Source organism: Rhinolophus hipposideros, assembly GCF_964194185.1.
Source record: "Rhinolophus hipposideros genome assembly, chromosome: 2".
NCBI classification, from domain to species: domain Eukaryota; kingdom Metazoa; phylum Chordata; class Mammalia; order Chiroptera; family Rhinolophidae; genus Rhinolophus; species Rhinolophus hipposideros.
This window is the reverse complement of record NC_138048.1, coordinates 74,304,547-74,331,480: the sequence shown is the minus strand read 5'-3', so window position 1 is coordinate 74,331,480 and position 26,934 is coordinate 74,304,547. Positions and strand designations below refer to the sequence as shown.

The window sequence follows — 26,934 nt, the reverse complement described above, 5'->3', positions numbered from 1 at the left end:
AGTGGAGCCAGAACTCAAACCCAGGCCTTCAGTTTCCAAATCCAATATTGTCTCGGCTGTATCTCACTGCCTCCCCACAGGGCCATGTGGTGGAGGACTGCTGGCGAAATGAATGGAAAAGAAAGCAGAAATGTAAGGCTTGAAAGCCTTTTCGGAATTTGGAGGGACTAAGTATTAGCAAACAACTGAAATGTCATGCTCATAGTCTAAGAAGAATTCAGTGCATTGGGAGTATTCAAATTGCTTTAGAATGTATAGTTATATTCTTTAACACAAAGAAAAATAAACATATTCTAGATCTCCTCTTTCTTAAGTGTGTTGTTCTTATATCCCAAATACTGGATTCTTCTTCTATATTGACCAGATTTATAGCTTAAGTGTATTTCCTGACTACTTCTTCCTGTGCACACTTTCTATTTTTAAAAATCAATATTTATACCCCATATATTTAATTCCTATACCACTGACATTTAAAAAGGATATGAGGAAGTTTCTCTATGTAACTGGCATTGTGGCTAAGAATAAATAAATGAATGAAGAAATTCATCTGGATCTATTTCCACGTGTCATACTTATTTTTCAGTCCTTGTTAAAACCTCTATATCCAGGCAAAATTAGAATAACCATATTACAAAACAATTGGCATTATAGTTAAGAAGCAAAAACTGTGTTCATAACTGGTTTCCCACAAGAGAACTTATCATATGAAAATACCACTCTTCACATTTCAACACTGTGTTTACATATATGAACATACAGAAACAATTGTGGGCATGAAAATTAAAATACGATTAACTTACACAAGTGAAAAGCAGAAAACCTAAATTTGCCACACAATTGAAATGATTGAAGGAATTATAGATCAAACCTGATGGAATATGGAGCAACTGCTAAATGAGTATTTTGAAGAATTTGTAGCAATATGCAGGAAATTTTTTTTTTTGCCCCAGTAAAAAAATAAAACAAAATTATGTCTATCCTCTGATTATAACCTGATACCTAATTTGCACATGGACAAAGACTTAAAAGGATCATAGAAAATTTATAGGGGTTGTTTTTTTCTTTCTCCCTTGTGAATCAGTTAACAGTGTTTGTGCAATTAAAATAAAAAATAAGAAACAGAACTCCTTTTGGCATGCACTACGCAAAACTGAGCAGAAAAACTGTAGGTTGCTCTGTCCTAACTACAACGGGTGCCGCGGTCATGGAATGATACCAAGGACTTTTGTGTTGCACGTGACAGCACAACTTTGTACCACATGGAGAAAGTTCAGAACAATGAGCAGCAGATACCCCAACTCCTTATGGGCCAAGGGCTATCCCTTATGTCATCTCAAAACAATATAAACATGCCCTACATTCCATGCATCTGGAATGTAGAGGGGCATCAAGGCCCCAGACACCATATCTTTAAATCACTGGATCCCAAAGGGAAACTAAAATTGCTTGAGAAAGGAAAATACCATACAGTGGGGAAAATAACCATTTTTGTAAGTCTTTATTTTTTAGTTGCTCCTCCCATAGTAATGCACTGAAAGGCATAACAGTTTATATTGTACAAAGCATTTGAAGAAAGTACCTCAACTTGCCAATTATTTCAAAATGAGATTACAAACAAAAAGAAAACAAGTCTGGTTCCTCAATAAAGGACAAAATAACTGAATACAGTCTGTTATTTACGTCTCTCTTTTAACATAAGGTCTGGAACACTTCATTTTACAAATAGGATTAACATGAACATAACATCGCACAAGCTTGCAGACAACCAGCATAAAATATGGGGTACAGTTTTTAATCAGAAGAATCATGCTTTCATGAAAGAAATTATAATCGTTTATACACTTGAATCGATTTCAGTATTACAAAAACTAAGTTGCATCTATTCATATTTATCTCATTAAGAAGGAAAACAAAACAACAACAACAAAAAAGGAATGTTAAGAAAAGCCAAACACTATTTGGCACTCCCATACACAGGTCAAGTCACCTTGGTCCTTGAAATTCAGAAAGGGGCGTGCCTCAGACGTCAGAAAGTAGTGGCTGACTGGAACAGTGCTATTTTAATCAACAAACAATAGTTTGCCAACAAATAAATACATGATACACGCAACACACACACAAAAATTAAACATTAACAAACAGTGACATGATTGTCTAAAATCAAGATGTTATTACAAGGATTTGGCAAACATGTATTAGTGTAGTGGTACAGCGGTACGGGTGATGAACAGGTTACTTCACTGACTTAACCTCTTTGAGTATTGAACATCCATAGTTTACAATATACACATACCCTTTCTCCCTAATTTTAAACAAAGTACTTAAGAAGGCAAAAGTTAAAGGGAAACAAGTACTCCCTGTTATGTTTCTATAATAATCGAGTGTGCATTTCATCCAACTACTTCTGTCTTCAAAGGGTTAAATTACATAAAACTTTAACAAAGGAAAAAATTAAATCTGCAATTAAAAGCAACTGTTCCCAGTCATGTGTCAGGTGATCTTGTACAAAAAAAGAATTCAGTTTCTATGGAGTGTTCGTTCATATCAATGCTGCCATCTCAACTGTCCCTCTCACCCACCACCCACACTCTAGGGCAGGGTGAACTGGAAGATGCCTTCTCCCCAGCAAGTTTTTCCTTTTCATTGAATTTCTTTAAGTCGCATTGATCCTCCAGAAGTCAGCAGCGGCTTTTGCTGTGCAAAACAAAATATCGAGAATAAATAGTTTCTTTTTCTTCCTTTCTTTTTTCTTTTTCTTTCTTTCTTTTTTTAATCATTCAGTTTAAGGTCACCAGACTTTAAATGAGTGACCCTTCAGGTTTCTAAGGCATTCTGCTCAGCAGTCTTTTAAATAGTCCTATATGAAAGAGCCATGCTACTGTTGGACTTGGTCCCACTCTGGTCAACCTTGGTAATGTCATACGTGGCTTATGGACTGGATGGCACTGGATTCTGCTGCAGCCCTTGCCATACTGTGCCACACGTTGGAAGAACTGTGGGATGTAGAATGGAGGGACTCCTTCTCAGACAATGACAACATCATAGCATATGCCTGGGGTAAAAAGGAGAGACTCAGTAAATGGCATTTGAAAAACATCACTTTTAATTTGAAGAACATTATTGGTGAAGGTTAGAAAGAGAAGGGATCCTGAGTAAGAGGATCCCTCATGTGTGAGTTTGGAAAAGTGTCAGACGTGTGTGTGTGTGTGTGTGTGTGTGTGTGTGTGTGTATTATGATGGCATGGAATTACTACTGGCCATCAATGCCTAGGGACCACAAAAGTGATAAGATCCACAGAGCAAAACACTAACTAGCCTACCCAAACTGTCAATTGTGCCTCCATTAAGAAACAGGAGTCATCTCCCTTCCCAACCATAAATATAACAGTCATCCATCCACTATTTGTGCACACGATCAACTCACCAAAAATAGCATTGTGTGCTTATGACCGAAACTGCAAATATGAATCAGATACAGACCTGCCTTGACCGGATGGTGGTCTAGTAGAGGAAACAGTTCAACCGACTCCTGCACTTTATAATTGAGAGCATTAAAGGTGAAATGACTTGCCCAAAGTCACCCAACTAGATAATGGGAGAGGCATAATTAAATCTTATTCTGTCCCACTTTTAATCTAGTGTTTTTTCCAGTTCCCCTCCATGCTTTGACTATTCAATGCTGACACCCAAAGACCTTGAAAGTTGAGGTAGATCAAGTCAGATCTACCAAAAATGAAGCAAAACACAAGACCCAACAGCGTTCTAACCCGCTTGTGCTCCACTGTCTGCTGAGCAGAAGGTGCAGGGAGGTGCTCTGTGAGGAAGTGCTCTTTCTTCCCGATTATCATGTCAAAATCTAAATAATGTTCAGCGAATCCCCCATTTGTTGCCAAGGAAAATATTCAAATGAAAAGTTTGGTCTTGACTTGGGAGTGAACTTTTCACTGTTGATTTGCTATTGTTGGTCTCATCCATTGCTAAACTTGCTTGTCAAAATGCTGCTGAAGTGGAATCATTAAAGTCCTGCCAAAGACATTCCACTGTCTGTAAACAAAGACAAAATGCCTCTGTTGTTAAGCAGAATTTCATCTCTGGGAGTCATGCTGAGACATGTGGCTGGTCTGTGGTTTCTTCCGTAATCATGGCATTCAGTTAGAAAATCTGCCCTTGCAGGCTGATTTTGATTTGCTGGGTGATTGCTCAAAATGTACACATTTGACTTTTATGTACGCAGTTTGCCTTCTGGACCTCTACAAAATCTCAGCAGATATATACCAAATATTTCATAAGCACCTATTCTCTGTTCCAGGCACTGTACTAAGTCCCAGGGATTCAAGGATAAATACTATAGAGTCCCTGTCCTTTGTACAGTTTAAAGTATGGATGAAGTGAATGTTGAATGTAAACTGTCTATCCTAATTATGTGCTCACTTTTAGAGATGAAGATAAAGATTATTCTGAAATGGTTTTAACCAAACCCATTCTGATATTTGGAAAGACGGAAGGGAGTACAGAGAAAATTTCGGAATGCTGAATTTTAATCCTGGCTTCTAACCTGTCTCTACTCAACTAGCTATGTGATGTTGGGCAAGTTGCTAAACCTTTCAAGGTCACTTTCCTCTTATAAAATAGGGATAATAATAACGAAAACTTGCCTCCAAGTGTTGTGGAGGAATCACAAGTGCTAACTTACATAAAGTGCTTAGCTCAGTGTACCTAATACAAACAGTACCTATAATCATGAAATTAATTTTTGTAGGACAGGTTTTTCAGAGATTCCAGGTAGAATGCAGCCACTGTTGTACTGGTCAACAATTTTGGATTTAATCATTATAAAAATCACAGAGTAAATATATGGGTGTTTTGAGTAAAGTGTTTTGAGTGAAGCATCTGAATCTATTCAGATTACAGAAAATGGCAAACATAGAGTATCTGCCTTTTTTGGTAATCAAAGGAAATAAACATTTTCATGCATAAGGATCAGTGCCCAGCACATAACTGACAGTTAATAACAACTGAATAAATGAATAGAGTCTCATGAAAGTCAGTTTGCCAAAAGGCCTGCTTCCAAACCAATATATGTGATATTATCAAGTAATAGTAAAAATATAAGCTGGGATTGCAAAATGCTTATATTTCTGTGATGGTAATTGTTAGCCTAGCTGGGCAGGTACTTTATTTCAAAAGGCTGGTACTGAAATACCTCATACCCATTATCTCTAGATTTGTAGGCCCTCTGCTTTCTATTCATGTCTGAAGGTTTAAGGAATTTTTAGGTATCGTGTCTATGATGAAAAGTATTTTGGAGGAATAATTTTTAAATATTAAAAAGTGAAAAGAAAACCTGGATCCCCCAGTTATCTCTGATCAACTGAGAAGGAAGAATGAGAAATTAAGGGTTTAAAAAAATATTAGCCACCTCTTATGGTAGTCTCTAAGTGAAAGTGAGATGCCTACTCTGACTAGTTTATTTTTAATGTTAAAAACTGAAAAATTCATTTGTATCCCCACTGAATCATAGAGCAGGAAGGGATCTTAGATATCCTCTCCCTTTACCTCTCTTTACAATGAGGAAATGGTACCCACAGTCATGAAGTAATGTTCTCAAGTTCATGGAGCATGGCAACTCCAGTGTTGAGGCTGGCTGTTTTAACTTCAATCCAGAAAGAACATTTACTGTGCCTATTACCATACATGATATCTTAAAAGTTTTTACTGAGTTGACTGATATTTAAAAACTTGTATTATCCCATTGGCAAAATATTTTCCCCATCCCATTGGCTGCTAAGACCAGCCCAAAACATCTCAGCCAAATAGAAAGTCATTTCTAAATGTACAAGTCAATATGGTCACAGGGTTTGATACGTCAGGCCACCTCCAAAATGGACTAATAGATCAAACAATTAGTCCAAAGTGACCAACAAATATGGTAATAACAGGAAGTTTGTTTTTGTTTTTGTTTTTTGGTGGGTTTTTTTTGTTTGTTTTTGATTGACCTGAATGAACAATCTGGTTGAGTGTTGATATCAAGCAGAAAGTACTGAGTTCCTTTTTGTATGTGTGTGCATGATAAGAGAACTGAGGCTCTTTTAATTGGTATTTATGGATCCTTAAATAGATTTATTTTAGTTATAGTGCTGATAGAATGCTGTAGAACCCAATGAATTTGGGTACCATTCAATTGTTCATTCAATAAATATTGATAGTTTTTTTTTTCCAGATCTGCCTTTAAGTTGCTTCAGACTTTTGGCAACTCACTTCTTTTATCCTCAGTTTCCCCCTAAATTCTATAATTAGGTGACTTATTAATTAAATATCTATAATAGGGGACAAAAAAAATAGAGGACAGAATTCACTTTTCAAAAATCTTAAAATATAATTAGGTTGACAAAAATTATAGATGCAAAGCAATTAGAAAATAATTCTGAAGTAATATATAAGTAGGTGTAAAGAAACGTTATGGCCTATAGATGAAATAAGGGAATGGAGAAGTAAAGGAATGTTATTATAGGATATGGTTTGTCACAAAAGTTTCTGTGCAGAATGCAGCCATATTAATTGCTGTATTAGTTAATGATTTTGGATTCGGTCATAGAGTAAAGATTGAACATTTTGAGTAAAGCACCTGAACCTGTTCAGATTTTAGAATACTGCAAACATAGAATATCTGCCTTTTGGCATCAAAGGCACAATGTCATCATAATGCTATACTGCTGGAAAATATATACCTGTGATTTGGACTTTCTGTGTAACGGCTGTTTAAGTTCCTCTGGCACATGGGAAGTACTAAAAGAAGAGAGCTCAGCTTCAGTATATTGATTATCTTCCATTTTCCTCATTTTGAGGCTATCTGTGAAGTGCCTTATATGATCTAGAGCAGAAAGTCCAGTTTTGTATTCTTCCTCTTTATACCTAAAATGAACCAATGGGAAAGCACAGAGGATTTTTTTTTCTTTTTCATTTTGTTATGCAACCAAATAACTTTGCATTTGAATCTAAACAGTTGTTGAATGTTATATTATATTTGCAGTATAAAGTAGCATGCATCAATTATTGGGTTCTTTAAAATGTTTACAAATATTATTGTATCTTAAATATATTTCTTTTAAGATTTTTCATAACTAAAGCAAGCATATATTTGAGATAAAGAGGTGAAGTCAATGACATGGGAAATCAGCAATGCAGTGGAGACAGAATTCATACGTTTATAATTTTCATTTAAAATAAAGCCAGTTGCAATAATATTTAATCAGCACCCATTATCCATATGAAAATATAATATTCCCATCAATTTCACTGTTTGGTTAATTTCTCCATTTAAAAACTCTATCGTCTATATAGATTACATATATGTCAAATGAAGTGAAATTTATCTCAATATTATTTGACTAATAACAAACCAGATTATTGAATGAATTAGTGTTGAAATCTCTATTTTTCTTTACATTTTTTTCAGTAGAATCTAAATAAATAACCGTGTACTTGTGTAATTTTCATTTATCCTTCCTACCTCAGGTTAATCAGAGTTCCACAAACACTGATGTATTTATATGCTTGTAGGTTATGTTGACAGCTACATTATTTTCATCTATTTAAAATTAATTCCCTGTGTATGCTTTGCTAATTCAAATCCAATTGTTATGACTTGTTACTCACAAATTGCTTATCACCTGAAATAGTGCTCTAACGGAAGAACAGAACAGGAGGAATTATAACCACGTGTATCCACTCTTGCTTATTTATTAATGTCACCCAAGGCACTTACCTCACTGGGGATGTCTTGCAACTCATCTCCAGGGCGCTGGTTTCTTCATAGTCATCTTCAGGGTTTCCTTCATGTAAATTACTTGTCACTGGTTCCTTTCCTGTTTTACCAGTAATATCATTGTCTTCATCCTCCTCATCTAACAACACCTCATCTTCTACTTCTTCGTCATCCAGTAAATCTGAATTTTGACTGGTCACTAAAGCTTTTTCATCCTTAAAGTGACTGCCATTCATTCTTTCAGAGGCATAAAAAAGAAACAGGTCCAGTTATTGGTTTCATGCTTAAATATACATTTACCTTTATTAGCATGTCTTCCTAATAACAGTTTAGATTTTCAACACTTCTATAGTAAATTTTAGTTTTTCTCTGTTTTATGGCAACCATGGGAAAGTAATGAAACCTCACAAAAAGGAAAATGAAGAAAAAATAATTGGGTGATTAGTTAGATTATAAATGGAGCCTCCAGCAGAACTGGAAAAACAATCTCAGTCTCATATTCCTTATCAGGCCTTTCCCTGATAAATGATACTGTTACATACGATATAAAAAGCACACAGATGTTTTCTCTACATAATGTTACCTAATTACCATACAAGTACCCACCATTTAAAATAATAGGCTTTTGGAAAATTCATATCCCTGCACAACATTGACAAAAGTTTCAACACACATGCCTAAAATGAATCTAAGACCTTAAAAAATGGTAAAGAAGCTGCCAAGGACCAACATATATCTGATATTTCTAGGTGACATGGTGGTATGATATCTACTCAGACTTGGAAGTGATTGAGAGCTAACTTATTTGTACTATTTTCAAATTATCCTTGATGGACTGAAGGTAAAAACGTTCCGTCATCCCATGGTAATACTAGGGTGGGAAATTATTTAAAAATGTAACTGTACAAATATCTTTTGAAACTTACATAGCAAGCATGTCTAATATAATGATTTTTAAAAAGACTACTATATTTAAAAAATCATTTGTAATATTTTAGTTTGTGGTTGCAAGGATTGCAATATGTGATTCAAAAGTTTAATTATAAAAAAAGAGTTTAGGGGCGGCCGGATGGCTCAGTTAGTTAGAACGTGAGCTCTTAACAAGGTTGCCAGTCAATTCCTGCATGGGATGGTGGGCTGCGCCCCCTGCAACCAAGATCGAAAAAATGGCAACTGGACTGGGAGCTGAGCTGCGCCCTCCACAACTAGATTGAAGCACAACGACTTGGAGCTGATGGGCCCTGGGGAAACACAGTTCCCCAATATTCACTAATAAAATTTATTTTAAAAAGTTTAATAACATCGAAGTCCCAATTTAATACCTTGAGAGTATTTATGTAACTAGGATAAACTTTTCAGGCTTTAAAGTAAACATTTAAAATATATGCAAATTGGCTCTGTCGCGCAATGGATAGCGCATTGGACTTCTAAAATATATGCAAATTCGAGATAAATTTCATAGTAAGATTTAAAAGTTGAAATTAAGTTACAAAATAATTATAAATGTTTTGAACTAGAGAATATCTTCTCCTAACTGTCTCCTTTTAAAAATATATGACCAGGGAAGTTAAGGCACTTGCTCGAGTTCAAAAAGCTTGTTAGAGATGAAACCAATAGGCATCCAGGTGTCCTGATTCCTGGGCCATTCATAATCTTTCTATTTTGTCATACTCTTTCACCTATTTACTAATTCAAAAATCTTGCTAAGAATAAAGTTCTTGTTACAGTCATGTACAATTTTCACGTTTAATGTAACTATTTTTCATATGATGACCCCTATCACTTTGCCACATTTAAAAGGATGAGTGCCATCTAATATTTAGATTTCCCAGGGTAAAAAAAAAAAAAAAATTGAGCGTGACATATGCTTATAGCAAAAATCCATTTGACCAGCAATGGTCATATCATCAAGTTTTTTATACAACCAATCTCTTAACCTCTTTTATCAAATAACGATGAAAACATGGTTTGCACAGACATAAATTATTATTTTCCAGTTACACTGCCAACTTGCTAGCTTAAATGGATCAAAATTGTTATTTAAAAAAATGAAAGAAAAAGTAAAAGAACAAAAGAGTGCATGGATAAAAACCAAAAGTAACAAAGCCAACATGATTAAGAAAACCTATTTGTTAATTATGCTTTCAAATGTGGCAATTTATGGGGGATAAATTATTCGTCAAAAGTAGCATGATAGGAGATGGGGGGGTAGTTAGATGACTCAATCTTCTTACTTCTGTGCTGTTTAGACATGTTGAAGCCAGATGTTGTAGCTATATGGTTCACAAATCTCCAATTAAGAGCTAGAAAATCTGAATAGGCACCTCTCAAAACCCAAACGATGTTTTCTGTTTAATATTTCTTATTTGCATCATGTAAATATCATTATTAATATGCAAGGACATTATTACTTTTCTTACTTATCTTTACTTTGTACCTCTGATTATCTGCCTCATTTTCTCTCCCTCTCCCTCTCCCTCTCCCTCTCCCTCTCCCTCTCCCTCTCCCATTCTTTCTCTCTCCCTCTCCCTCTCCCTCTCCCATTCTTTCTCCCTCTCCCTCTCCCTCTCCCTCTCCCTCTCCCTCTCCCTCTCCCTCTCCCTCTCCCTCTCTCTCTCTCTCTCTCTCACACACACACACACACACACACACACACACACACACACTCACAAATGGGTGAGCAAAGTGAAAGATGCATCCAACTGCATAAGTTGTAGTTCTTATCAGACTTCTTAAGGCTGAAGGGTCAGGCAATAGCAGATATGTCCATTTTACTTTTGATACATTGTCATACAAGTTGAAGGACAGACACGGTCATATATTTGTTATCTTGGGAAATAATGTTTATTGGAAGCTTGCCTTAATTGAAAAACTGCCTAAAATAATTAACTTTGACTTTTAACAGCATCAAAAATAGAGGACACTAAAAATAATACTTATGCGATAGAAAGTCCTGGTACTTTCATTAATTAACTTCATCCTACTTTATGGACTGTAGCCTCCTAATATAATATGCTATATAATAGTAACCACTATTGACCACCGATACAGTCGAGTCCCTGTGATACCTTTCCCTTCTACTTGGCAGGTTTTGATAAAATATTCTAATTAGCTGTAAAGAGAAGCAGAACAGACTGGTGGTAAAGGATAAAAAAAAGGGCTTTGGAACCAGATTGCCCAGGTACATCCCACGTATGACTTATGTGACCTCTGGCAAGTTATTTAAACTTTGATGTCTCCATTCCTTCACAGACAAAATACATAATACATAACAATAGTCACTATCTCATAGGGTTATTAGGGTCATGGAATTATTAATACATGTAAAGTGCTTTGAAGAGCGTTTGATGTTTAATCTGCTACCAGCCTTTGGTGGTAGACAGTAGGGTCACCAAAGTAAACACAGCAAATGTATTTGAAAACAGGTGTATTTCAGAAATCATAGAGTTTAAACAGGAAAACTCCAGCTTTACCTCTCTTCTGTGTTCCTTGGAGACTGGCTACTGTGGTTGCTATTCCCAATGAAATTTCGGATTTCTGTGAAGTAAGCATCTTCTTTGTCATCAAGAATCGCACCCGTACTTTCCAGTTCAGAATGAGGTGACGATGTTGCTGTGCCTGACGGGAGAGAAAGCCTTTTGTGAAAAAGACTATCATTTACATGGCAACTTAGTGTGAATCTGTTCTTTCTTAATTTGTTCTGTGTGTTTTTTTTCCTAAAGCAAGCTCTTTTGAATATTAATAACAATAACTTTAGGAGGTCAAAGTCTTTCTAATTTATCATAGTACACCTGCCAATGAAAGTCCCGTAGGGAATATTGTGAACCATTGAAATCATGAGGTGCAGTATCTCAGGGATGTTATTTCTCCCACTAGCTCCCTCCGATTCCCACTGTGATATGGGACATTTGTATTCATACAAGAGGAGATAAAGTGAAACAAATTATAGAGAGGTCTTAAATGGATGCTGCAAGAAGAATATGTTTAACAGTCCAGCTGCAGTCAATATGCATTTATTGCTCCTGTGCTAAAGTATGCTACCAAATAAAGACTGAAAACATGCTGAAAATTCTGCATTCTGGCTTGGTGAGCTAAACTGTGGATAGACTGAGGATACACTGTCCAGAGATTTGTGTGTATAGTATTAAGAGGACAATATTAGATTTGATGATTACATGATCTTCAGCTTCCTTACCTACAAAATTAGAATCATATACCTGCACCACAAGATTGCTGTAAGGTTTCCATAAATTTACAAAGTTATAAGCACTTTATATGTGGTCAAACTGTATACTAACATTCACTTCATACTGTTTATCTTGTCCACAAAATATCTACAATTTAATCATTCATCACAATAATCTAGACGACAAAAACAAGAGGTTAGACCATCCCTCAGCTTAATAAAGTTATAATCTGGGTCAACAAATAAATATTCAACTTTGACATGTTACATTTTTAGCTTATTGTTTTTCTGACGTAATTTTGACTAGAAGAATTATATAACAGCACACCATTAAACTATAGCCAGTTTTGTATAATGGATTAGACTTCTGTCTCTAAAATCTGATGTTTTTAAACCATGATCATTAGATTTTTGGTTTTGAGGGAAATGAACAGTATATATAGTTCTTAGCAGTCATCCAAAATTATAAGCAATGTGCTTGTACAGTGGAGGAAGAATTCATAAAAAAAATCATTTCCTTAAGATTTCCACTTTGTGTAAATCCAACTTTTTTCTGTTCTTAAAAATCTCATTTCCTGAACTCCATGCTCTCCCCCTCCCCCATCTCCAATTCACTTCCCTACTTCTCTAGAAACCAATTGTGGCTGCACAGGTTGGCTTCACACACATATGCCAGCTGGTAAGTAGTAATTAATGGCTTGTTATCTAACAATTAGAAGCCAAAGGCAAGAAAACCTACCAGCTCTTCTGCTAACTAGGTGCTGGCAGGTCTGGGTTAAGGGAAGTTTATTGCCACTTTTTAACTTAATTCTACAACAGAATTCGTGACCAAAACCACACACCACTATCATTTGCTATTAATCACTCTGATCGTATCCACAATGTTCTGTCACTAATCTCTAAAAACGTTACCCTAAAAACGTTACCCTAGAGAGATTCTCTGAACTCCAGGCCTTCTGCAAAAGGAGCTATGGTTTCTAGGCTAACATTTAGAGTGTGGTAGTCTGGTGCTGCTTTCTGGAAACCCTGCCACTCCTGGGGACCACATTCTGTGCCAATAGGTGCAAAGATTGTTCCCTGCAATTTAGGAAATCTTGATTTAAAAGTCTCCTGTGAGTTTGGATCATGGTTCTCTTTGCTTGAGATTGCCCATTGGGATGAATCCAGGAAAATAAAAAATCATTCAAATAAGGCTCTGAGTTGTATACTATTCAACAATCACCTCACTCTAAAATCTCAAGGAAAAACAAATTTTCACAATAGGATCTGATTCTAGAGTCAAAGTGGAATGAGAGAAAAAAGATTATGTTTTCAAGTAATAAAATAAGCCATCTTCTCCTCATAACACAATTGATTACCTACCAGACATGTTCCCATTCTCATGTTTCTTGAGGTGTCTGTCTAAGTTGGTTTGTTGACCAAAACACCGATCACATAAGTGACACTTAAAGGGCTTCTCTTTATTGTGGATGTTGCGAACATGCCGCTGCAAGTTAGAAGATATGCTAAATGATCTGTCACAGTATTTGCATCTGAAAAATAAACACAGAGAAAATTTACCAGCAAATCAAAATATATTTCTCAAGACTAGTACCCCAGATATCCAAAATTATCACCCATAAAACACCATTTTAGAGAAAAGGCACAGGCAAGAAGACTATTCACGCGGTCAATTCCAATAGATTTTGATTATTTTATAAAGATTATCGTGATTTTGTGGAAAATGATAATAAAATATTGGTGATTTCATTGCTCCTAAATTTATTAGGGTAATCAGTTCTACTGTTTTAAATAAACCTTACAAAATTAAGGACATTAAGAAATATTAGTATTGTTCTAGCTTCTTCTTCAGACAATACAACTAAATCCTCTGTAAACAAGCATGGAACGAATTCATATATTCTTCAAATAAAGTAAAAAGATCATTTTTTAATTCAAAATTTCAGAGTCCGAGTAAATAATTTCTTAGTAAACTCACTTTCTCAATTGCGAATCCTAAAGGAAATTCCTTTATCTTCTCCACAATAACAAAACATTCCAAACTTTTAAAACTGAGGAAATGTGAATAGTTTAATCTAATAACATAGATACAGATTTTCATAATCTGTACAAATTAGGAGCCTCCAAATCCTTTACTCTATTAACTTTAAACTGTTACAAAATAAAGTTAGAGTGCCACTAAATTCTCCTTTTGGAATAAAAACAAAGGTCTTCATTAACCTCCCTTCTCCCTACTCCCCCAGTTTTCCATTTCTACTTTTCTTTAAAGAATCTGTGGCGGTTCTGAACCAGGTCAGTTTTTCAGGAAAGCACGTATTATTAGTTAGCTAATTATTTCTGCCTTCCATGAAATTAAAAAAAAAAAAATTATTTTGGAGTTCTCTTTTAGATATAAAATAAAAATATGATTCCCCTCTCCCACCACCAGCTCTTATTGGTGCGGAAGAAAAGTGGTAATTGATGGGGTATTCTCTAGTATCTTAAAGTAAAGATTGCATTATTTGTTTATGTGATTTTTTTTGGTATGTGTGTTGTTGGGGAAAAAAAATCAACTTTCTCCAGATAACTTTTAAGTGAAAATGTCTAATTTAGCAGCCAGAAAATCCTCAGCTCAGTCTTCCATGTGTGAAGAACCCTTCTCCTCCCACTTCTGAATGCAGACTCTGTGGCTCAAGTGCTCTACATCAAAAATCACCCCATTCCACTCCAAGTGTTTGGGCTTCTATGGCTGTCTCTATGTGATGCCAGAAGTCTAGTTAGTTCAGTGGGGAAAATAAATCTGTTAAACTAGTTACTTTGGCGTAGTATCAATAAACCAACTCAAAGACTGATTTAATTTCCCCCCTTAAAAAACTGTTCTGGCATCATGAGGTTCTTCAATTTTCTTCACTTATAATATTGATTTCAAAACTTGTGAAACCCTACATTGATAGTAGTTATAATATTTTATCCTCTTCCTTTGGGTAAAAACATATATATATATATATATATATATATATATATATATATATATATATATATATACATATATTTATATATTTATATATATGGAGTCATGGACTTCTCTACAATAATTTTGTCAACTTCCAAAGCCCACTGCAACGAGAACCATGGTACAATTACCACAATTGTGTTGTACTAATAAGCAGAACAACCTAGGAAATACTGATAGAGAAAACATACTCCCATAAAACATTTCAGAAAAATTTTTACTCAAAACATTTTCTACACAAATCGTGAGGAAGAGAGATTTTTGTTCTTTGACATGCTTCCAACTTTCTGCCTGTATGAAATGGGACTTTTCCAAATCTAATAAACATCATCTACACTAATATAAATAAAATTCACCAATCAGGATGTTCTAACCAATAATTATCTGTTACTTTGTATCTTTCTTTTGCTAAAGTCTTGGCAAAAGATTGAGTACTCCTAAATAAAAAAATCATTCCATTCTACTCCAATAAATTAGTAGGTGGGTAAAAGCCTAAGTTTCAGAAATGCTTAAAATGAACACATAACACAATCATGAGCAGTACATTATTAAGAATTTGGATGTAAACATAGGGGTCACGGGAGCCTATGGGATCATAGTATGAGATAAAAACCCTGCCGTGAAAGCTCCAGGTCTGGGTTTTAATTCTGGATCTGTTAGTAACAGACTATACAGAAGGCAAATGGCATCTGTAGATCTGATTTTTTTACTTGTAAAACAGGGGAGCTGGGTAAATACTTAAGATCTCCAGCTAATATTTTGGTTTGTGTTTTTAAAAACACACAGACAATTTATGGAATAGAATAAAACAACTGCATTGAAGTATAAAGAAAGGGCAAAAGGAGCGTAATATCACAGTTGCATACCAGACCCTTGGCCATAACAAAATGTAAGTGTGGAAATCTTTCCCTTCGCTTAAGCAGAATTTCTGGGATTTTAAATTTTCTCAAAAAGGGAAATCGGTTAACACTCCATTTTTACATCTCTCTGAGACCTATTACATAAAGTGCGTCCTATCACATATAAAGTAGAAATATCACTTATGATTAGTGATTTATAAAACATATAGGAAAGCAAAGAATCTAAGAAAACGCTGTTATTTTCTAAGTTTAAGTCACTCTAGTTTTCTCATAAAATTTCCATTATCTTCAAATAAGTATTGGTCTGCCCATTTTCTTATTCTTGTATATAAAAAGTCTTTGAAACCTGATAAATCATTTATTTATTTTAATGGAAAAAGTGAGCATTCAGACAAAAATAATTTTACTCATATGCAACATGTAAGAATTTCAAAGCCGGATGAAATTATTAATATAATATTACGTAAGATAAATAACATTCATTCCTTTGAAGAAATATTTATGAGTACCTAATGCTATGTCCCAAGCATTGCACATTATACAATGTAGATTATATTTTTAAATTGGACTGGAAAATGTTGATTATTTTCATTTTTTAGTAAACAATAATACTAAAATTAGACATAATACTAAAATTAGACATAATACTAAAATTAGACATGTGACAAGTGACTGATCTTGACATTTAACAGAATAACCTAAGAGGTACTTTAGAAATTGTTGCTAGAATTGCCCCTTTTCCCATAATACATTCTATTTTATGTGTTCTACCCCAGTTCCACATTTTTTTCCTCCTTGAAGGCTTAAGGTTTATTCCTTAAATTTTCTAATGGGACCTGTGGACATTGACTCAACTGTACTGGGAAAACAAAGTTATATACCAATTGTTAACTGCTAGCAGAGATTTAAGGCTTGGAAAAGGAGGTTGCAATGTTATGATTAATGTCAATCAAAATAATACTAATTATTAAGAAAGAGCACTAAAACAATTTCTAAAATGACTTCAAAATGGCTAACATTTCTTAAACACTGTTCTGTACTAGACATTGCTAGAATTTTAAAAATGAGATATAAGAAGCTTGGATTAAAGAAATAAGGACTCTTCTAATTTTTATCCTAGCCATTAGTTAATTCTTCTTTGACTCAAAATCAAATAGAATGCACAAAAATCCTTTAAAATTGTGGCAATGAGTCCACTTTAATTATCATAGCAGTTATCAGGATAGTTAGTAAAAATCATCGTCAAACCTGTAAGGCTGCTCTCCTGTATGGGTTCTCAAGTGCCGTGTTAGGTTCGCAGACCTTGGAAAAATCTTGCCACAGTATCTGTTATGGAAAGATGTTTACAAGAGAAAGTCAGCACAATTGATTTTATTTCACTCAAGCCACATAGAAGCCAGATGCTTATTCCTGATTTAATTAATCTTGCATGGAACTCACATGTCTTTGGTATTTAAAATGTGCAACAAAGCCATTCTACAGATATAAATAACTCTACAAATAAAGACTGCGTTGTGAGATCTGGTTGAATTTGATCATGCATAAGCATGCAGTTTATGAAAATAGACTTTAGTTTTGATGACCCCCATACGCCTCTATATTAACTCTGTATCTTTATATTCACAAAACTAAACCAGACAAGGGGATAAAAAAATGACAAGAGTCTGTGATTCTGGGTTGACGTAAACAGATTTCAAATGTTTCAACTCATTTTACATGTTAACCACAGTGACAATTCTCTGTACATTGAGTGGTATCAGATCAGACAAGATTCTAAGACCTCATCCATCAAGGTATGTTGCTATAAAACCTTTTATGGAAACAGTGACACATTTTCCAAAGAGCAGATAAATTGATATGCCTGATGCCACAAATTTCTAAGGACAATTCAGAAATTATAAGCACAATTTATTTAAAAAAGAAAACAAACAAAAAAACAAGCTTTATTGTACTACTGATGAGTAACAAGAAACTTATTAACTAGCTTTCTTCACTTCTCAACCTTATTCGTCCTTCATTAATGGCCTTATTCTTCAATGCCATGACAATTAATAAATGTATGCTTGAGGACAGTAGTATTATACCTTTGGATGAAAATAATTAACTGTGAAAGAAAATTCATAAATATCAAAGTGAAACAAGTAGATAGTATTTGGACTGTTTCCAAACTCATTTATCACAACCAAATGGCCTGTGTTAAAATTCTCATTTAATAATAATTTTTTTTAAAACCACTATTTTTATATCTCACTAAATAAAGAGTACTTTGAAGTGCTTGAGATCTATCATGGTCGCTATTAATCATCCAATCAAGAATAATTTCCAAAACAAACAGCAGTGCCTTTGAAATCAGAGGGGAGATTTTTGGAAAGCCAGCCATAATTAACTTTGCAGTTACCTGCAGGTATAGCGTTCTTTTCCTTTCCTCAGGAGGTTCTCTGGCAGAGCATTGGGAGGCGCTCTGAAGTTAAACATGGAGGGAACTGACTGTAGAAGTTCACTGGCCTCAGGTTTTAGGGCACTGAAGCTCTCTAGCTTCTCCGCCATGTTTTCAATAGCTGACATCTGAAAGGCAAAAGCACAAGACCATGAGGGGCCCATCTGACATCCATTCTTCTGTAATAACCTCTAGTAAACCAAGAACATCATTAATAAAGTGGAAGCTGAATGCAATGGTCTGTAGAAAGAGGTTGTGATGTCCCAATATTACACAAACAATAAGAGAATTTATTGATTTTGAAGATAACAAAGGTTATAACGCTTATAAAATGCTGGGTGGACTCTTTCATAAGACCTGGGTTAGACCATTTTACAATAATCTGATATACAATTGAGCAATGAAACACATGAGAGATAATAAAGCTAAATTAGATTTTAATTAAATTAAGTGAGAGCATTAGTATTAAGTTATGGAGACTAACAGCAGACGAGAAATTATAGGGAAAGGTCCTATATACCTGCCTTGTTAATAAAAACCATGGGAAGTATGGAGTCCCATGAAAAGAACTCACAGTATGAAAAACATCAAGTGTTCCAAAGCTACAGCTTAAGCCAAATGTGTCTATTGCAGAAATAAAAATTAAATGGGTACGAGGTATTTTGTCTAAGACTATGTTAAATTAATATCTGGATATACTAGATTTTAAGTGGGGTTGTATACAAAGAATTTTGATGAAATATTAATTCGTTCTGGGCAAAGATTGAGTTGGAAGAACAGTTCACATAACGTTATAACTTCACATAATATAACTTGACATGGGTGTTATAAGATAAAGGGAAAAATTAGTGTAACCACACTCTTGGAGAACTATTCTTGAAGAAAAACTACTCTGCTGAATTCTTCCCCTCAAACAACCTAATTTATTTTGCTTATAATCTTCAAGTTTCTGTCCACCTGCACGTGTATTTGACAGTCACAATCAGAGGGCAACATTTAATTTTAAAGTCAGCTTGATCCTTAAAGTCCACAGTTAGAGGGACTGTCCCCTTTCCTTCAACACTCCCAAAATGTTAACTTTCTTCAGTGCTTACATTTTATTTGGAAGCTGCTTAGTACTGAACTTTTTAAGTAGAAAAAGCAAACTCTCAAGCCATCTTGTTAAATCAACTCTCCCATTATTTATTTGGTTCTCAGGGCACTATGCCACTGGAGAGCTCAGAGAGCTGTTAAAAAGGTGTTTGCACTCTACATGCCCTCTGTATGTTTCTCAAAGACCTGGGATGGTAGACCAGAAGACTCCATGCAAGGATTGAAAATGGTAACAACTGTACATTCAAGCAACCATTCAGCCCAAGACGATGATTCTTTTGCTCGTAAGATGGCAGGACAGAGTTGGAGGCCTAATTTTCAAATTCATGTTAAATAAAAAAGGCAACAATTTCTACTCAAAAGGAAAAATTAACAAAATAATATATTCCATGGACACACATGAACACACATCTGGACAGAATAAAATTGACTTCTTAAGCTAGGGCAAAATCTTCACAGGATGGTCTGAACATGATTCTCTTCTTACAAAGGGAATATTTTATGTTTGATTCTTCAAATGACTATTCATGTTGTAGTTAGCTCTCTTTCTTTTCCCTTTATCCTGGAGCCTGCTCTCCCATTTCAGGCCCAGACTCCTAATGCTAGCTACAAATTACAACGTACAGGGTACCACTGCCAATTTGCCAAATGTCTTTCATCAAACACAGTGCAAAAAAATCTCAGAGGAAAGTCAAGATACATTTACTTGTCAGACGACAAATGTGAACGCATTGGGAGGCGGTAGGAGCTATAAGCTCAGGGGTTTGATTCATAATCACTCAGCTGCTAAAACATTCTCCACAGATGCAAGTGGACAGCACATTTGTCACTATGAAGGATTTTGACACATACTGATCACAGGACAGAGATATGGAATGATGATGCTGCTCAGAGAGGTTGGCGGAAACTCTGTCCCTGCAGAATACGGTCATTATCCCCCTCTAGCCAGAGAATTAGCATTTTCCTATTACTTGGGATTTTATTTATTAAAAATCAATCCAGAAATATTTTATGATACTATTTTATTTGCATTTATTTCTTCTAATTGTTCCTTGCAGAAAATCATTTTGATATTACACCCACTGTGGAATAAATTGTCCGAGTGAAAAATGACCTCTGGCCTTCAAGCTGATTAGCAGTAACAAGGCAGGGCAAGGGTCATGATTGTATATATTTATTGGACAGAATAGTAAGTGCATGGGTGATGATTATAAATGTTTTATTTATGTACATTTAATATTTGAGTAAAGTTTCATTATCTAGTGGTTTTAAATCATTTGAGTGTCCACCCTGCCGACACACTCAGATTCCTGTGGCGATACATCTTATAGAAACACTTTTCCTTTTATATGGAAAATAGCTTACTCATGACTATTATTATTCTCAGCTTTCATCTCTAGCTCATATAAACTACAAGTCCTTCAAGTTATTTAAGAGCAATTGGCTGTTGAGAAATGTGTCTTGCTTTAGTAGCTGCTAATAGCTCCTTTTGAAGAAAGATCACTGTGATTACCTCAAATTGTTTCGATTTGGGGAAACCATCAAGAAATAAGAAAATATACTATGGGCTTGATGACTAAATAACCACATTCTTAAAGATAATAAGAAGAACAATAGGGGCTACCCAGGTGCTTCTCTTATAAGCCACCCCCACCTTGGACTTCTGGTGTTAAATGAAAAGAGGATTAAATTGGAGTGAGGAAAAGGGAGAGAAGGAAGATGGCAAGTGAGCTGAGGGTAGCTATTAACACACACACACACACACATACACCCAACTTTCTGTCTAGCAACCACTGAAGCAACATAAAAGCCATCACTGAATCCTTCCTTTCATCTTCATAATATTTGCTCTCCTAGCACTTAATCTCAGCTGAAAAGAATAAGTTTCCTTACTGGGACAGATAGAAGTGACTTAGACATCTGCCAGTTGGAGTAATTTAGCAATTTGGTGACCAACAATAGCCCTAACCAGTATTTTGAATTAAGGTGTTGGATTAAAATGAGCTTTATCTAGTGTATGAGTTAAAACCCCAACTTTCTCTGGCTATCTGGGCTAACTCATATGATGCTTCTTCTCGAATAACATTCACTTTACAGTGGTAAATCTTACCACAGAGAAGTGGCAAATTTTGACATTCATTTTAAAGTCTGACTTGGTATTTTAAAAGTCAAGATGAATTGGGATAAATGGAACAGAATTTAGCTATACACATTTTTCAATTGAAAAAGCCAATGAAGAGGGCAATGTGTACTACTAGGAAAAAGAAACTTGCTGAGAATGGGGAAAATAAAGGAGGAAAAAGTTAGATCATATAGTTTAGAAATGTATTGCCTTGTGTTCTATTACTGTCATAGGCTAATCTCCGATCAGTAAATGAGTTTTTTTTTTCCTATGGAACAGTAATTTTTATTTACATATGTAATAGTTGTTGATGGTATCTGCAGCCAGATGTCGGGAAGAGGAAGTCATTTCACCCCCTTCCAGTTCCCAAGAGGCTATTAACTTTATACTGACGCAAACTAATATTTAGACACAACTCCCTAGTTCTTACAAAAAAAAAGGTAGCTATATCTCTAGTCAAATAAAGTTAGTATTTTTAAAAATATTTCAGCAGGCAAGATATCATCAACTGTGTCCTAAGCACTTAGCTTAACATTTATTATCTGGCAGCCAATAATGATGACATAAAGAAGTTTCTCATTAAAACTATTCAAGTGACAATCTGATTATATGAAATGATATGTTCAATAGCACCATAAATTATGTGACCTAATGTTTCACAAATTAGATTACACATGACTTTATCATAAAATAACTTTTCATAAATAACTTATGATGGGAAAGTTTGTGGATTTAGTAGTTTTCTATATTTATTCACTTGATAATCTTGAGAAATCTCAAAATTATGGCTATTTGGGGGGAAGTAAATATTCATATTTTATGGTTATCTCACTCCATGTATCACATTCTGCAATCATAATTATGAAATCATTTAGAGTTTTTACCACTAAAAAGTAATAAAAAGCATGTATTTAATATTTCCACTAATATCTATGTTTTATAATACAAATATAAATCATGGCTCTGAGAAACCTATGAATCAATGGAACGGGAGTATTGCCAAAGCATTGTGATGGCAGTTGCCATATCATTGTATTATCAGGAAATGGAGTCTAACGTAACATATGAAGTTGGCTTTATAAAGTTGGTAGAACTGTTGGCCATTTATGTAGGGGACAGCACTTTATGCTTGAAGCAGCCAAAATCACAGCCACTGGCAAGTAATACTCTACCTTAGAAAGAATGAGGACCGTGAAGCACGATACTCAGGATGTGCCTCTGCCAGAAAAGGCCAAGATAATCAAAGAACAATCCCATCTGCTATACAACTTTGCTTAAGGCAGTCTCTCTCTCTCTCTCTCTCTCTCTCTCTCTCTCTCTCTCCCTCACTTGTAAAATAAATGAACTTAAATCTTTAAAAGTCTATCAAGATGAGAACAATCTCAAGTCATCACATATTCCACAAAAGAAATAAAATGGAGGAATTTCTACTAAAGGAACATCAGACAGAGGGAAGAGGTAAATGCTAAAGTTCTCCACCTTAAATAATTTTTATGTAGTTATATATGGTAACCAAAAGAAAACTGAACTATATCCCAAGATTTTACTCATACCTCAGAACCAGTGTATTTTGAAGAAGTGAATGAAAAAGTGAAAGCACATACATTTAAAGAAAATTTTATAATATATGTTATTTGTATATGATTCCATTGACCCAAGGCTTATTTGGGAGTGAAAACTAAATAAGCACTATATTTAATCTTGAATTAAAAATAAAGATGGCCTATACTAAGTAGCATTAGCTGACAACTGACTGTATCTGGAAATAGTAACTGAAAGCTGAGGAAGTGAGACCCAGTGATGAAAGACCCATTAGCTAGTTAGATACAGATTTTTAAACATTTCATCTTCTTTCTCCATAGAGTCAGAACTGAATTCTGTCCAGGGATACATGATGTAAATTCTAGTGTCAGCCTGTGCTTCACATAAGTTCAGGTTTTATCCTTTTGAAGACTTTGTCAAAAGCATCTTTAACATGCTGATACAGGCTCCCCCAAATAATGGTTGTTTCCATTTAGTGACCTATCTCAAAGCCTCTCTAACAATATGCTCCCAAGTGCCCAGAAAGAGTTCTACATCAAGGTATAATTATGTGTAATGGGTCAGATGTATGGAATAAACTTCTTTCTGTAAACAGTTTATAGCACACTAAATGCCCAATTATAACAAAGAATTTTGCAGCTTGACAAGCTGAAAAACTATCTTCTGAAGCCGTACCATTTAATGGAAAGGGGCTCAGAATTCTTTATATGTGTACAGCAGTTTAGAATATAAGTAGTTTTATAAAGCTATATTATTTTAGTCAAAAATATAAGCAAGAAACTTACCCAAGTTCTCTGATCAGGCAGTTGGAACTGGGAGCAAAATTAAAACAAAAACAAAAAATTACTTCTGTATCAGTATCTTTACTGCAGTCTATCCTTTGAGAAACTAACATTCACACTAACTCAGTAGTTTTTACTTATCATGTAACTATATCTTGAGTAAAAAGCTGTGGAAATGAAAATTGAATATTTTTATAACACTGCTGAGTTGACTCTATTTACCTAAATTAAATTTTAGAATCAAGGTTACAAACCAGATTGTCTTTTTTCCAAGACTAACTAAACACTACCTACTACCAACACTTAAACAGCAAAATAGATACATCCTCTTTATTTGTTTTTCCTCCGTGAAAAACAAGTTTCCGAACTTTTACTTTAATAACTAAAATTCAGTAATTTCTTGAAAAACATGTAGCCTCTTGCATTTTTATAATGTTAATAACAAAGAAAATAAGATATTTACCCAAATTTGAATCAATGAGTAACGAAAGATGATGTACTCAGAAATGCACTGCTTGATTTTTGTTAACCTAGGACTCAGACCATCAGTAGTCAGAACACCTAAGGATATTAATTTTTAAAACTACAAAGGTCTAGTTATTTATGACAAGAATCACTGGATAAAACTTCAGTGAGAGAGAAGTTTTCCAGGAAACAAATGTTATACACTTAAAAATACCATTTTTCTTGGTTAAAGGGGATATATTTTGCTATCGTAAGTTCTAGTATCTTTAATAAGAAAGATACATAGTTTTAAGGATGAAAGGTTTATCAAAAGAAATATAACAATAAGAAACATTTGTTGAAAGCAAAATAAAAGATGAAGGGCAAAAGACATAAGTGATTTCACATCAATATATAAATGATAACTTGGGCAAAGATTAATTTTTTTTCCAGTTCCTTGGGAAACAGTAACAAGAGGCAGACCCTTTAAAAGGAAGAAAATCAAATGAATGAATGAAGGACAGAAACAGAAGTAAAACGGAATCCCTGCTACAGATGTACACAAAGCCAAACACCTGAAAATAAAATGCATGAATAACCAAAATAAAATGCAAAAATAATATTAAAAGTATAGGAAAATCAACCAAGGAATAATAGCCAGTTTTAGAACAATGTTATTGCCAAATGGCAATTCAAATGACCTACCAATGTGAGCAAAAGTACCCAAAACAGAAATCAATGAAACGGACATTCCAAAAATAGCACAGTAATACCACTCCATCCCATCTATATACTTGTGACTGTACCTCCTTTTCAAAATCATAACCTAAATTAAGACTCCACAAGTAATTTTCAACCACTTAGCCAAACACCTAAGTGGTTTTCACCAAGGAGAACCTCTACTGTGCTTATGACTTCATTACATTAAACTAACTTATTTATAAGAGAAAAAAATAGAGGGCTCAATAGTCCTCTAGTGGCCTGATAGAGCAAACTTACTTCTTTAAGAATTGAACTAAGAGAGGAAATTAGACCCTGAGAATGATAAAAAGCCAGCACTTATCTTTTAATTTTGATGTATAATATATGTTTCTATATCTTCGAGATATTTTTGACAAGAATTTTTAAAACATATATTATTATTCAAAAGTCAGTAACATGGCCTAATAATCTTTAATAAAATTCAGTAAGTACCTATTGAGCCATTCACCTTTCGTTGATTAGGAATTCTGCAGTGGGGAGGGACATGCTGAATAGAATACCAAGACATACAAACAGAGAATACCACTACCAAGCATTGATGTATCCATTTATATGTTTTCCCTAAAGCATTGAGAATATGTGGTCTCCTCTTTATTATTATAATAACCCTGAGAAATAAATAGAGTAGGTATTATTCTAATTCTGAAGAGGACACTAAAGAAGCCCTAGAGGGACCACAAGATTTGCTCCAATAAAATTTAAATGGAAAATGAAGTAATAAATGGTCTTATCCAAACACTTATTTCGCTATGAAATCATGGCGAGCCCTGGGAGCAGAGGCAAGTCCCTCCATTTTGGCTTCTTGCTCTGAGCACCCTTGTTGATGCCCAATGAGACAGCACAGAGAGCACACTGAGCATCTGTACAAGTACTTCTAGATATACGATATTGTCCCGCCAAAGAAACTGGCTCGGGAGATGGCAAAATGGTATTTTATTGACATTCCTTTATATTTAAAATGGAATACTTCTGCATCCGTTATTAATAAGAGTGTTTCCTCATGTAGGTCCTTCCACATACCAAGCACAATGTTAACTATGTTAGTCCATGAACACTGGTCCTTACGGCTACCCTGGTACATCTGGAAGCGGTGTTGCCATTACACTGATAGAGAAGGCTCAGAGAGACGAACCACATTGCTCAAAACCTAAGCACTTTCGCTAATCAGTAGTGAAGCCAGTTGTGAAGCATTATTTCTGGCCCCACACCCTGGGCCATGTCTGTTTGTTTATTTCTTTGTTTGTTTGAACATAGATCTGAGGGTAGGATGGAATTTGATACAGTACTAGAAAAAACAAAAAACAATACTGCAACTTCAGAACATTTGAGGCAGTTATTCTGAAGGCTTGAGGAAAATGGAGTGACCCAAACTTCTCCCAGGCAACAGTCTCTAAGCCATCTCTACCATAGTGATGTACAGCCGTTACACATGAAAACAGCCATGATAGTTAGAAAATAACGAAGTATTTTTGCAGTCTTAGTAAATGCCTCTGCCCCAAGCACCCTGAATGTGCTCCTGCTGCCCTAACTTGCTCCCCAAAGACCCTGAGACAGCCCCCCGATGCAGCAACTAAAGCATTAACTGTTGTGGAAGCAGGGCCTCCAGCACCCTGCTCCAGAATACAAGAGTCCGTTCGGATTGATCAATCTTCATGACATACCAGGTCTTAAATACTTCATCATCTTGATTATCACTAATAGCAACACACAACAAGATGCAGTCCTTTACACCAACGCATAATATTCTGGTGTGGAAAGAAAATACACTCTGCACTGTGCTCTCACCAGCGTGTTTGCCAAGATCTGAGGGAATGACTGCAGTGCTCCAAGCACTGTACACATGTCCTGTCTTTTATGATGCTTCATTACCTTTGGGGATATTCAAAGATAACATATTTTCTTGTATTATTTCATTTAAAATATTTACATACTATATTTGTAACAGTTGCA

General features: G+C 34.9%; 1 protein-coding gene across 24 annotated transcripts in view; it reads right to left on the bottom strand.

Annotated features, from left to right (window-relative positions):
- Positions 1-1,470: 1,470 nt before the first annotated feature.
- Positions 1,471-26,934, bottom strand: part of MECOM (MDS1 and EVI1 complex locus) — a 540,874-nt gene continuing 515,410 nt past the window's right edge. For 8 of the 24 annotated variants that reach the window (XM_081072912.1, XM_081072905.1, XM_081072913.1 and 5 more), the window contains 7 exons: positions 18,202-18,368; positions 17,052-17,129; positions 13,314-13,483; positions 11,239-11,383; positions 7,766-8,002; positions 6,729-6,912; positions 1,471-3,052 (listed from right to left, as the gene is read on the bottom strand). In XM_081072912.1, coding sequence (XP_080929038.1) covers positions 2,918-3,052; positions 6,729-6,912; positions 7,766-8,002; positions 11,239-11,383; positions 13,314-13,483; positions 17,052-17,129; positions 18,202-18,368 — 1,116 coding nt within the window. In that variant the 3' untranslated portion in view covers positions 1,471-2,917. Of the gene's footprint in view, positions 3,053-6,728; positions 6,913-7,765; positions 8,003-11,238; positions 11,384-13,313; positions 13,484-17,051; positions 17,130-18,201; positions 18,369-23,781; positions 23,809-26,934 lie in introns of all 24 variants that reach the window. The other 16 variants (XM_081072904.1, XM_081072906.1, XM_081072895.1 and 13 more) reach the window with 5 other exon arrangements.